General features: G+C 44.9%; 1 protein-coding gene across 5 annotated transcripts in view; it reads left to right on the top strand.

Moving 5' to 3' along the window:
- LOC137378342 (protein CBFA2T1-like) overlaps positions 1-10,304 on the top strand; it is a 137,847-nt gene extending 127,543 nt beyond the window's left edge. For all 5 annotated transcript variants that reach the window (XM_068048605.1, XM_068048602.1, XM_068048601.1 and 2 more), the window contains one exon: positions 457-10,304. In XM_068048605.1, the coding sequence (XP_067904706.1) occupies positions 457-723 (267 nt within the window). In that variant the 3' untranslated portion in view covers positions 724-10,304. The remainder of the gene's footprint in view (positions 1-456) is intronic.
- Positions 10,305-13,401: the final 3,097 nt, after the last annotated feature.

Genomic DNA, 13,401 nt, shown 5'->3' with positions numbered 1-13,401 from the left:
TGCTGGTTGCTCCTGTGTCTCAGTTGCTACGTGTACTGCCCAATGCAGAACTGAACCACACAGACATGGAAGGTCCATGACCTGACAACCCCACCTCCCCCACCTAGCCAGTCTATGGTGCTTTCAATCACAGTAGTACTCCAGGCCCCAGCCAGAGTGGAAATGTCAGACGAGGAATCCCACTCATGATTACAACCTAGTACACGTGCTGTGTAAGGATAGGATCATCATTGACTAATCCAGCAGCCCTCAAGTTACTGAGGTCTGCCTTGGAGCAGTGCCGCCAACCCTGAGACAGTTTCAGGGAAAGGGTGAGGCTAAAATAAAAAGACTTCTGTTCTTCCTCATCAAATAACTTTATAAAAATGTGTTTTATAGGTAAATACACGCACACACTTTTAAAAAGAAAGCGAGTCTGACCTTTAACCCTGAGCCTGACCTCTTTTCTGTTCTCAGAGCTGCTGGAACTGCGGACGCAAAGCCAGTGAGACCTGCAGTGGGTGTAATGCTGCCCGTTACTGTGGCTCCTTCTGCCAGCACAAAGATTGGGAAAAGCACCATCGCATCTGTGGGCAGAACCTGCAAGCCAAGGCCTTGCCCACTGGGGGCTCAGTCCCAAAGGCCACCAAAGGCGAGAAGAGCCCAGCTCTGGAGAAGGCCCCTCCATCCACTGTGACCTCTAGGTCTGCCACGCCAGCCGCACCAGATGCCAGTGTGCAGTAACATGACCTCCGACCCACACTGACGGAGACATTGGAATTGAAACTCCCGTACTAGCCCACAGTTTGATATCAAGCGTAAGGCATCAGCTTTTAAAGATACATTTTTAACAAAAAAAAATTGATATCCATTTGAGGGGGAGAAAAACGACATCTTAAGATTTGCAACGTCCTCTTGAGTGCTTCAACTGTAATTACAGCAAGACTCTCGGCAAAGCAGGAAGCAGATTGGTGAATCTATCCTCCAGAGATGATGCCATTTATGACTTGGCTGCAGAATCATTTTAGACTGGACACTAAAAGCCTCCTGTGCATTTGGTTATTGAGTTCCTCCCTCTCCCCACCCCTGGCTCTTTAATGCAGTTCCAAAAGAATAAACGTTTGCCAGTGCAATCAAAATGGACGTGGAGTATCTATCAAGTTCTACGTACTCAACACTCTTTACCTCTTGATAAAAGTGGAACTCTTTCAAGAGATTAGAACTTATAACTTAAAAAAAAAATCTAAGCAACATAGCTGTTCTTATTTCGCTGGTTTTGAAGGGGATGAAATAACTTTTTTTTTGACTTGCACATCCCCCTTCAGATTGGTATTAACTGTACAAAAGGAAATCTCCCATCTTCCTCTTCTCTACCAGGTGCCCACGAGAGATTTGTACACGATTCCTCTTCCCTAGTGCTATTCCATTCCCCTCACAAGAGCAACCGGGAAGGGCCAAACCATTGCTGGTGACTCCTCTGGCAGTGTACTGATGGGGAAGGAGGAGGTAGAGGGTGGAATGGGTTAGTCTTTGTGTGTGAAACTGCTCCTTGTACAACATTTTGTAACGACTGACCTCTTGGGAAGTAACTCTTCACCTCCCTTGTGATCTCCTATAAAGCAAGAGAACAGCTTGTGTTGGGTGCTAACAGTGAAGAGCTCCAGACACACAAAGACATTCTTCAAAATCTAATTTTAAAAGAAACTAACTGTTGAAGTGGTAAAATGCGAGACTGTGTGCTTAGACTCTTGGCTGTCAGGGGTTTAGAAATCTGGAGGCCCCCATAGTATCTGGTTGAAGGCGGAGCTAGACAATTATCTGAGAAAATTAGCGTCTTGCGCCAAAGAACTTTTTCCCTTGGCAAATGTTTCTTGACTTAAAAATAACATCTACCTTCTGATACATAAGAGCGACTGGCCAGTGGTGGGAGGGGGAGTTGCTAATCCCAAAGATCAGGAAACACAAGGCAAGGGATTAAAAACGGTTGTTGCTTGTAAATTGGTGACTCCTCAATTGTTCAGGCTCGCCAAAGGATTCCCTGCACTCTTCAGTTCCCCGGCCCCCACAACATCCCCCACCCACCGGCCAAAGAAGTATGGTAACGCTGATTGGGGTTTACCAATAGCTGTCCGACAATGAAAAGATTAAACTGTACAGAATTATAAACACACATCACAAGAATAGTGAAGCCCATTATAACGCAGTTCTGTTTATGGTGGGGGAGGGGTGAAGAGGGATGGACAGTGACCAGCTTGGGTGAAACCATAAACCCAAACATTAATCCTCAAACTAGGAGAATTTTGCTTACTTTGGGAAGCAAAAAGTCTGGTCCAAGATTTGTAGACTAGGTCACATGGAACATTCTGGATTGCTCTGAGGCAACTCTCTGTTGCTAAGGGCCCATCCATCACTCGCAGTTGAGGTGTCCTGGGAACACCTTCCAGTTTCCATGGATGCCATGCGTGGGTCCCACTGTATAGGGCTGCACTATGGCTTTTCTTTCAATACCATGTATCATTTCCTTAATACTGCACAACTCTATTATCTGATTACGGAACCATTCTATTTATAAACTAAGTTTTGTGTCTCTACAGATGCATGGTTCCTACTTGCTTTCTGAGTGGTCCAGCAGCAACCAATCAGATTGCAAATCCAAAAACCCACAGTGGCCATGACAGTTAACATTTTCAGGTACCTGCATTACTGCCATTGAAACTCAAGACTGACACCAACATTGGCCAAAACATCTCAACCTGAACGGTAAACAGACTGGTGTGCCAGCATCGAGCTCTGCCCTCTTTGTAGAGCAGTGCAAACTTGTCAGCCATCCTTTCTCCTCCATTTTCCACACTTCCCAGGCACTGCTATCGGTCCTATCAGTCACTAACCCAGCGGGCTCCGGGACCTGCAGTATATGAGCAATTGCACATGGGAGATCAGCTAGTGACTTAACACAACTGCAACATGAGCTAAGCAGGGCAAGTGGTTTTTTACATTTTTAATCTTCGTAGACAGACATGCCACTTTTGGTAAGAACCTGCTGGCACTGTTGAAGTTGAATTTTGGTGATTTTTTTTTTTCTTCAACTCAGTCCTCTAAAGCTCAGAGGGTCTTTCCTGGAACTATCACACTTTGCCATGGGAACTAGGAGACAACCAGTTGATGGCTAGGACTGCATTGTATACTCTACAATGGGCAAATGAGAACGATTTAAGAAAATAATACTTCATCAAGGGCTTCAGATAATATCTGAGCATTTTATTACCAAGTAAATCGCCATATAATCACTGCCCCACCATTTATCTAATTACAAAATGCATGGGAAATGTTCTTAAATCTGTGGTAAAGGCCTGCTCGGGTCTGCAAATGAAACCCAACCCGAGCCTGACAGAACCACATCCGACCCAAGCCCAACCTGGCTCGAGTCCTTTGATTTTTTTTTTTCCCCGCGCTGCACCCGACCTGACCCAACCCGACCGCCGGAATAAAGTTGATTATATTAAAGAAGTTGTGCTCTACCTTGGATGGAATCGCTCGCAGCAGACTAGTGCGGAGTCCAGATGCATGTTTCCCGCCTTGACGTCCTGGCTGTCACTGTGTCCAACCCGGCCTGACCCAAGCCCAAATGTCGGGCCCGGTCGAGTTCGGGTTGGGTAGCCATGCTGTAAGCCGTGGTATTTGAGCCCATTACTGATTCCAGGTTATAAGTGGCAGGGCCGAGCTGTGTCACTCCCTCAATCTTAAGTATGCTCATTAAATATATAATGCTGTGTTTCAGAGCTAGCATGAGGCAACACAATTGAATGGCCAATTGCAAAGTTTGCGAGAATGTAAACCATTTGGCCGCAATGCATCAGGGAGTCGAGTTGCCTTCTGATTGGCCCCACAGGGATGTAGGATGTTTGACTATTGTGTATCATCTGGGCTTGTGGTTCCACAGGTTCCCACTGGTGAAGTTTAACTGTTTCATTTTGAATAAAATACATTTTTAAACCATGGGGTTGGGACACAAGGTGCATTCTTAGGATTTCCAACTTTGGTTGCATATATTCCTGGAGGTTTCAACCCCATCACCTCATGCCTGCCACTTTGTTGCCCTCAACCCCACACCCTGCTGCCATTGGTCACCCAACACGTCCATTCTCACAGTGCACCCCCTTCCCGTACCAATTTGAAAGCGATTGGATGATGCTTCACAGTCAGTCAAAACAACCTTCCCCTGCACCCCCCCCCCCATCAATACTTGATAATTAATAAACAAAAATGCAGTATTTTTTAATGCTCCTGTGATTTTTGTCCCAGAAGTGTTCTGGAGATTAATCTTCAATTCCTGGACACACCAGGGCAATCCTAAAGGGTTGGTAACTCCATGTGCTCTAGGCTTACACAATACAGTAAAAGATTGTCCTACTGGAATCTGTGTAATGCAGAGGAGAATTGACCTTGTCTGCAGCTTACAGTTGAAAATAAGCTTGTGTTCTACGAGGTTGTTTGTATGAATTGGAAGCATCACCCTCTGACCTCCAGCGTTATCTGACTCTGTTTTTTGCAACAGTGTCAAAGGGGGCTTTGCACTTTGTCAAACTGAACATTTACCTCCTAGGCCTCAGCCTGCTGTGCCCATGAGCTGGCTTGATGGAAAAGTGTAACAGAGGCCCAGGGACAGCTCTATCACCTATTATAAATCCCCTCAGCCTAGGGTTGTCAACTTGGCATGAATGTATTCCTGTAGCTTTCATCACGTGACCTCCTGCCTCCAATCTCCTCTCTCCCTGTGCTCCTACCATTGTCACCCAACAAGTCCATTCTCATGGCGCACCACCCCCCCACTCCAGTTGGAAAGCACAAAAGATTCTTCATTAAACAACAGGATAACTCTAGACTCAGTTTTCCCCGCCACCCATCGTCAATATTTCTAGAATTAAAAAAGATGTTCAAAGAAATGGAAAAAAAAACAATTTTTTTTAATGGCCCTATGATTTGTCTCCTGGATGTTGCTCATAGCAGTGGCCTGGAGAATGGAGGCCAGTCGTGAGCAGTTGGTAACTGTCTCAATCCATGGAGCAGCAACTGTTTTCCACTTCCCTGCAAAAAAATAGGCAAGTGAGCAGAGTAAGGAATCAAACATGCAATGCCATTGCTTTACATTGCCACATATCACTATTGTGATGTTGCTATTTAAAAAAAAGGATTGAATTCACCATCGTCTGCATCGAAAACAATGTCTGTCTGAAGACTGGAATCTAAAGTCTGAGTTAAATTGGTGAAAATATGTTGCTCCATAGTTGTTTGATGTCCCTGGTCCCCTCTGTCAGATTAGTGTGTTCAATGACCACTGTAGAGTTTCCAGCATTCCCCCCCACCACCCTGTTCACTCTTGGCTATGATTCTACTGAGCTCAAATCACCCTTTTCCTCTTCAGGTCGAAGTGAAAACTCCCGGGTCCCCATTTACATCAAGTGGAGAGTGCAAGAACAGCCGTTTTTCTTTTCCTTGGCGTAGTTTTATTGCAGGACTGGGATCCTTTGCTCAGATTGCCCCCTTTCAACTCCTTTAACTTCTAATTGCGAGCTTGCATTTGCCTGCGTTCTGCAGAGATTCCGCTAAAACCAAGAACAACTGGGTATCCCAAACTTTGATTGGATTGGAAGTGAACTGTTAGCACTGCACAACTCTTGTGTGTCCACCAAAATGATAACTGAACCAAATTATCACTCTCTACAACCAAACTGTCAAAGCCAAACTCTCTCTCTTCGGCTTATGAAAGCCGGGGGGGTGGATCCTACCTTGCTAGGCCAACAACCAAAACCTCATAGTTCAGGATTTAAAAAAAAACAAAACTGAATAATCTAATCCCTCTGTTCAGTTGTGTGTCTCTGTAAGTGAATGAGAAGTACAGTGTATTTGTTTGACTTGTGAACAGTCGATGTGAAGGGTTGTAGTATTGGCATCAATGTAAGCAGCTCTCGCGGGCCTGCCTTTTCTTTTTGTTCTGTGAAGCTGTCGTGTTGTGATTACTGAATTCTTTATCGTTTTGGGTTCTTTTAAAATATTTTTTTTATTTAAGAAGAATTTGTGTATGCAATTGATAAATGGCGACTTGTCCCTGCCAGTTTTTTTTTAATGTTCTGTGTCATTGGCTTGTGCTACGGTTCAATTTAATTGCCTGTTTTTGGTTGTAATCAGGTTGAATTGACTCTTGTCTTCCTGCGTACTCAGGGCCTGTAGGCTGGGCTTGTTGTGAAAGCATCGGCATAGATTCTGCAACAGTTTTTCTCCCCTTCCCCAAAGATATTCTCCGTGCTATTGTCCCGTTTAAACTTCTTAATATTCTACACACCAACTTACTAACGCCTCCAAGGAGTGTGGTTACCCGAGTCCGTCTTACCTCAAACTTTCATTATTTCCTCTTTCCCTTGGCCCCCAAGAAAAGGGAATGTGAAGGTATAGCTTTTAATTCCGGAATTCCCTTAGGCACAGAAGGTTGAGGTGGGAGGGGAAAAGAGAGATTCCAATTATTATTCATTCGTGGATATTGAGAAGAGGTACAGAATTATCGCTGCATCTCTTCCAGTCACTTCCTGTCCGTTGTTGAGCTTTTGATGACTAAACTTTCATGCATTATAAGTAGGGTAAAGGGCCACCCGCACTGATGGCATCACAGGACTGGCAGAACCCATTGGTGTCCTTTTTTTCCCCATTCATTCACGGGAGGTGGGTATTGACAGTAAGGCTAACTTTATTGCCCTTGAGAAGTTGGTGGTGAGCCACCTTTTTCTTAATATAACTGAGTGGTTTGCTAGGCCATTTCATAGTCAACCATGTTGTTGTGGGTCTGGAGTTTACATCTCGACCAGACCAGGTAAGGATGGCAGATTTCCTTCTCTAAAAGGCATTTACAAAAATTCAGTAGTTTCATGATCACCATGATTACTCTTACTAGCTTTTCATTCCAGATTTTTATTAAATTAATTGAATTTAAATTGCACAGTTGGGTTTGAACTTGTGCTTCTGGATTACTTGTCATAACCACTATGCTACCCAACCATATATCGCAATCAAATTGCTGTCAATTCGATGTAAAGTCTTCAGGAGAGGAGAGAAAGGAATGAGAGGGACCATGGGAACTGCTTGCATGATATTTTTGAGATGTCTCTCTCACTTTAATCTGTTCTCCAATTTTTTTTCCCCCTCCCACACTCCCCCTCTCCCCCACCCTGGAAGATTAATAAACTGGACTGGTCCTAGGGTACAGCTGTGGTACTATCAGCGAGGGGCCCTCTACCCTGTTTTTAATGGAATTTGATAAAGTGTCATGAGGAGGAGATGGGTCAACTGTTTTTCATGACTAGGGTAATGGCCATCCTTCTCAGCCCTACATTGGTCTTCAGCTCTAATCGATGGCAGAAAATCAATAAAGTGGACGTTAAAAAATTGGAATTAATTTAGACTCTGGGCAATAGTGTAAAACAGGTGAGATTGGATCAGCCATTCATTTTGCATCTCTCCTGACTTCCAGTTCCATTGACTTCAAACAGGAGTGATGTATAGCAATGTGATTGATCCAACATTGCCCCTTTTACTACTAAATCCAATAGGGTAATAAGGAGAAATTTCCTTAGTAGGTGGTTAGAATGTGGAACTCCACAGGAAGTGATTGTGGCAAATAGATTAGATGCTTCCAAAAGAAATGTAGACAAGCACATGAGAGAAAAGGGGGTAGAAAGGTATGCTGAAAGGCGGAGACGAGGCAGATGGATTGGGAGCACACTCATATGAAGTATGTGCCAGCATAGCCTAGATTCTGTGCTGTATATTCTATGTAATTCTGCACTGTGACCCAAAATTACCCTCATTGCTTCAGTTCCTGCCAGTCCCTCCCTTCCCAAATGTTGATCTCACCGGCTTTCACCACATGGGCTTGGATGTAAAAAAAACTCTTTTAACAATCATGCCTCAGCAGGCCAGTTCAACATGAGCAATTGTAACACTGGCCATTCTTCTATTACGACACCTTGCCCACAATCTTTGTGTATTCCCCCTCCTCCCCCACTCTGATGGAAGTTTCAGGAACCTTCTAACGTGACCACAGCTATCTTATCCCAAGAGAAAACCACAAAGCGTTTTGTTTCTGCTTTTTCCTCAAAGATGTGTCAATTTTATGCTGGTATAACGTGAAGAATTAATCAGCCTGTAGTTTGGTGACTTTGTTGTCCCAAATTGTGCAATATGTAATTTCAGGTTGTACAAAATTAATTTCTGGTTTCTCAAGATTTAACAAAAAAAAATTCAATGGTGAATCCAAAAAAGATCCTGCTATTTGGGCAGTTAATTGACCATTCTTCGCCGCTAGCCAAAGTTGTACTTGCCATAGAGTAAGCTAACATGAGCTTAATCAGTGGTAGAACTCTACGGCTCTGCCATTTGACTCGAATCTCCACATGAATCTATGCTATTTATAAACTTTTGGATTTATTCAACCTGCCAACTAAAAAAATGACCCCCCCCCCCTCCTCCACCCACCCACCACCTTAAAAAAAGTCAAAATATAAATGATATTAATGAGATATGATCAAAGGATCTAACATTCTGCAACTGCTCCCAATGATCTGGTTGTGTCAGGGGTGAGGGAGACATGATAAAGCTGATAACCTCACTGTTGGTTGCAATAGGAACATTCCTTCTCGAGTTGTGAGATGAATGGAGTTACATCGTTGAACACAGTTCATGTAGTTATTACACAAACTAAATCTTTTTTCAAAATTGTGAAGCATTAAAAAAGCTTGGGTATCAGTTTTGATAATGGATACTTATTACCCATGCATCTATGTACACATCGATCTTGACTTTGTGCAATGGTATATAACAGGCAATGGCAAATCAGGAGCCTGTTTTACATCTCTCCCCATTTTCATTTCCATTGACTTTCAAAAGATGTGAAATGGACTGCCAACTCTCGCTATTGCCTATTATGCACTCATACAAAGTCAAGATCCACCACATAGCGTGTATAATCGGTCTGTAGTTACATCACAGTTATGCTTTGGCAGTTGACAGATTCTCCTATCTTAAGGATCTTGGTGCATTTTTATTGCCTTTTCTCCACCCACCCACCCAGTTCAATCCCGCCACCACTTGCTCACGCGCGCGCACCCCTCAAGGTCTCCCTGTGCCACACTCCAGTACACAGGTCAAGCCTCAGGCCAGCTGTTGAGTTCATCTCGCTCCTGTTGTCCTCAAGCTCACTCTCTTTCACTAGGCATCTCTCCCAACTATCAGAGAACTTAGTGGGTGAGGAAATAAGCACGAATGTTAGTCCAACTACTCGAAGGCTTGTTGGTGCATAATGCCCTCGTACCACCTTTGTTATTATTTCGATCTGCAGCATAAATATAAAGTTGTATATCCTGGTTGATGAGATACCTTGACAATGCAGGGAAAACTGCTTAAATATATGAAGCTATTCTGGAATAATACAACACAGAGGGAGGCCATTCAGCCATTGTGTCTGTGCTGCCTCTTTGAAAGACCTATCCAATTTTCCCACTTTTTCTCCCCCATTGTCCTGTAACTTTATCCCTTTCAAGAATATATCCAAATCCCTTTAGAAAGTTGCTATTGAATCTGCCTCCACTGCCCATATGGGGAGTGCATTCCAGATCATGGACACTGTTAACCGTGAGCCACAGTTGAATAAATATCAAGTTAGTACATGCATCTCTGCATTGAGGGTAAGGATCAGGACTGGCAATGTCCAGTTATTGCGGTTTCAGACTCCTGGCAAGGAAGAGGTGTGAAATATCAAATCAAGTTTACTCTGGCCCTTTATATGAGAAACTAGAACTTAATTTGATCTGAGCTGTTCCCGGACTTGAAGGAACAGTGGATAACCTGTAGGGGAAAGTACTTTCAACATAAAGAGGAGCCACAACCTGGTTTGTAAATCTGTGTCCATCGGGATCATCTGTGTGGCCTGTTTATCAGCAATTACAGACTGGGAAGAAAGGAAACCATCCAATGTCATTCCTTGTGGCAGGTGCTGTGCCTGGAATCTGGCTATTCTCAAACACCAGCACCATGTCCCACCAACAAAGAGGAGATTAAGGCAAAGGCATGCCTGTCTGTGCTACAGTCTCCCGTCTAAGTGAGCCACCGTGTGAGTAGGGGAAATGGGCAGTATGTCATGTTGAAAGTACAGTTCCAAACCTAGCTTCTTTTAAAGCAGTGGCTAACTATTGAAGATTCGCAACGGACCTTCGTGTCTTTGTTACTTTCAATGCAGTGCTTCTTTGAATCGGGTATTGTACTTTTTTTCTTCTCTCTGTTGTATATGTAAATAAATATTTGTAAAAATCTGAAGTGTTTTGTGGCCTTCTGTGTTTTTGCATTCAGCCACAAATTGAATCTGCTGAGTATGGTTCCAGGAACTCGCCTGAAAATAAAGACTTGCATTTCGATAGCACCATTCATGAGAAAGAGTCCAAAAGCGCTGAGCAGCTAATGAAGTACTGTCACAGCTATAATGTAGGAAACGCCGAGCCAATTGGTACACAGCAAGCTCCCACAAACAGCAAAGTGATAATGACCAGATAATCTCTTTTGGTGACATTGGTTGAGAGATAAATATTGGTCAGGACACTGGGGAGTTAGTGACTGGATTTCCGGAAGCCTGGGAAACTCAGTCGGCCAGTTAAAACTGGGAAAAATCTGATGCATGCAGCCTCATTAAAATATTTAAATGAGTGACCCAACTCCTTGGTGTGTATTGGGTTACCCACACCGCGACCAATACCCACCCTCAATCTCACCTCCGTTAAAATCAGAAGTGGGCGGGTCTGAGGCAGGTTGGGTTCAGGTTTGAGTTTCTTTTACATTTTTCTTCCCTCCCAACCCACCTGGCAGAAAACGGGTGGTGGCGGGGGAGCAGTTAATGAGGGAGGAGTGAGGGAGGCAGGGGGTTGGTAGGAGGGGGTGGGGGAGAGAGGAGATGGGTTAGGAGGAGAGGGGCGGGGGAAAAGAGGGCAGTTGGGAGGAAAGGAGGGCAGAGAGGTGGGAGGGGGAAGGGATGATGTGGAGGCGAGGGAGGAGAGGAGGGGCTGGGGCACATTTGGGGAAGGGAGAAGGCAGGGGGTGGGGGAGATGTGAGGGAAGAGTGGAGAGGGGGAGACGGAAAGGATGGGGAAGAGGGGGTGGGGAGGAGAAGGTTCTGGGCCAGAAGGGACCCATGGCTGGGGACTTTAAATATTTTTGATCTTAGGTTGCGTTGTGGGGCAGGCAGAGTAGGATTAGTTTGAGCTTTATCACCCAGTTGAGATGTCAAGTTGAGCTCCGTCTTTCAGAACAGAAGGAGGTAGGAGGAGAAAGTGCTATTCGGGTCATCAAACCCAACCCATCGGACATGCAAGACTTGCTCCAGTGACTGTCATTTTCCTTTTGCCCGACCTGTGCCTGCCTTCTTACAGTCTCTGTTGAATCAGGAATTGGTTTACTTTTGGGTTATTTTCTTTGTCTTTACTTCACTCCAGTCAGCGAATCCAGTCTAGTTGCGACTTGCCAACACTAATTTCCCAGCTGTGAGTTCCTACCCAGTTTCTATTTTAAAGAGACAGAGTGTAGAATGTGAGGCAGTGCACTGTGTGTGTGTTTACAAGGTGCAGTCCTAACTAAAACTGTGTCATGCGGCAGATGGCTTTGATCCAGTTTAAGTGTGACTGTGCAATAAATTGGTTAAATATTGAAACTTCCATTTAAGATTAACATTGCTGCAACTGTAATTTCCCAACCTATCAGCAGTGTGGGAGTACAGTGCCATCACCAAACAGACTGCAAGGAGAAAGCCTACCACCACCTTCTTGAGGGCAATCCTGCTTTCCCGCCAAGTCCCTCAATTCCCTTTCTGCAGAATCATATCGAGAGGTTTAATTTCTGCTCGGAGTACACTGCATAACAATCATGTGTGCTTCAACAGTACAAAAGCAAAATACCGCAGATGCTGGAAATCTGAAATATAAACTGAAAATGCTGGAAATGCTCAACGGGTCTGGTAACATCTGTGGAGAGAGAAAAGGAGCTAATGGGGAGAATTTTACCAGGGACACGGAGATGGGTTTGGAGGTGGTTGGGGGAGGGGGTGGGGGGGGGGGGGGGGTTGCCCAGGGAAACAGTGGAGATGCTGTGCCGCTTCCCCAACGTGTTCCTGCCTCTTCCCGCTTTTCCCGGAGGTGGCTTCTGTGCGGTGACAGCAACTCGCCAGGCAGCAGCGGGAGGTCAATTTATGTTGTCAAATGGGCAATTGGCAGCAAATTTTCAAAGGGAATGCAATTTTGAGATTGTTGCACAGTCCCCACACTGTTTCAGAACCTCGGCTACTCAGAGGAGGTGGCTGCATAATGGGAGGTCAGAGCAGCAGGAAAATAAGACGCAATCCGACTGTTTAATGGTGAAAATGGTGAGGCTTGAGGGCATCCGCAGGCAGAGGCCTGCCATGGAGAGAGCAGCTCTGAGAGACCGTGCTCGAGGTGCAGAGATGGCTGCCTGTTCCCTCAGCCGTTTTTTTCCATTTCGCTCAGGCCTCCTTTGAGGCTTTCATCTCAGCGGCACACCGACACTCCAACCGCTGTGAAGGCTGCGGACACGCTGATCGGCCCTTCCCTCCTCCTCAAGCCGCCCGCCGTTCCTCATTGGGCAGCGAACCCGGAAGTGGCCTGCTAAAATTGACCCAGAAAGCACACTGCCCTGGCGGCCAGGTTACCGACCCGTAAATGATCCTGACAGCCAAAAAAATAATCCATGTCCGGAAAATTCAGCCCGGCATTTTCAGTTGATGACTTTTTGTCAGAACTTATTTCCTGTTTTTATTTATGTACACTTCAAACTCCTTCAGCTAGTTAGATGTAGTCACAAACTCATTCTAAATAAAAGCACTAACCTTAAGGTACCCCAGGTGAATTTTACTTGAATGAATAAGAAATTGTGATGATACTGATGGCTGCCAACCCGTCAAGATCTCTGCGTTGCTCCAACTTTGGCCTCTTGTGCATCACCGATTTTCATCGCTTTGATATCTTCAACCATCTAGGCCCAAAACTCTGGAATTCCCTCCCTGGACCGCGCTCTCTCTTTTTCGCTTCTTTGAGGCACTCCTTAAAGGCCAACCTGTTTGATCAAGCTTTTGGTCACCTGTCCTCATGTCTCCTCCTTTGCTTCAGTGTTACCTTTTGTCCGATAACATTCCTGAAGGTGCGATATAAGTGCAAGCTACAGTTGTTATAGCACCATGTTGACAGTAGTTATGGAGACGCAGAAGCCCTGGTGTGACACTGCGCTGCTTCATGAATAAAATAGTATGGAGACAGGAGGCCAGAGGATAATTAGGGATGGACAATAAATGCTGGCCTTGCCAATGGCGCTCACAACCCAGGA

Source organism: Heterodontus francisci, chromosome 16 (genome assembly GCF_036365525.1).
Source record: "Heterodontus francisci isolate sHetFra1 chromosome 16, sHetFra1.hap1, whole genome shotgun sequence".
Taxonomy (NCBI): domain Eukaryota; kingdom Metazoa; phylum Chordata; class Chondrichthyes; order Heterodontiformes; family Heterodontidae; genus Heterodontus; species Heterodontus francisci.
This window is presented reverse-complemented; position numbering and strand designations above follow the sequence as displayed.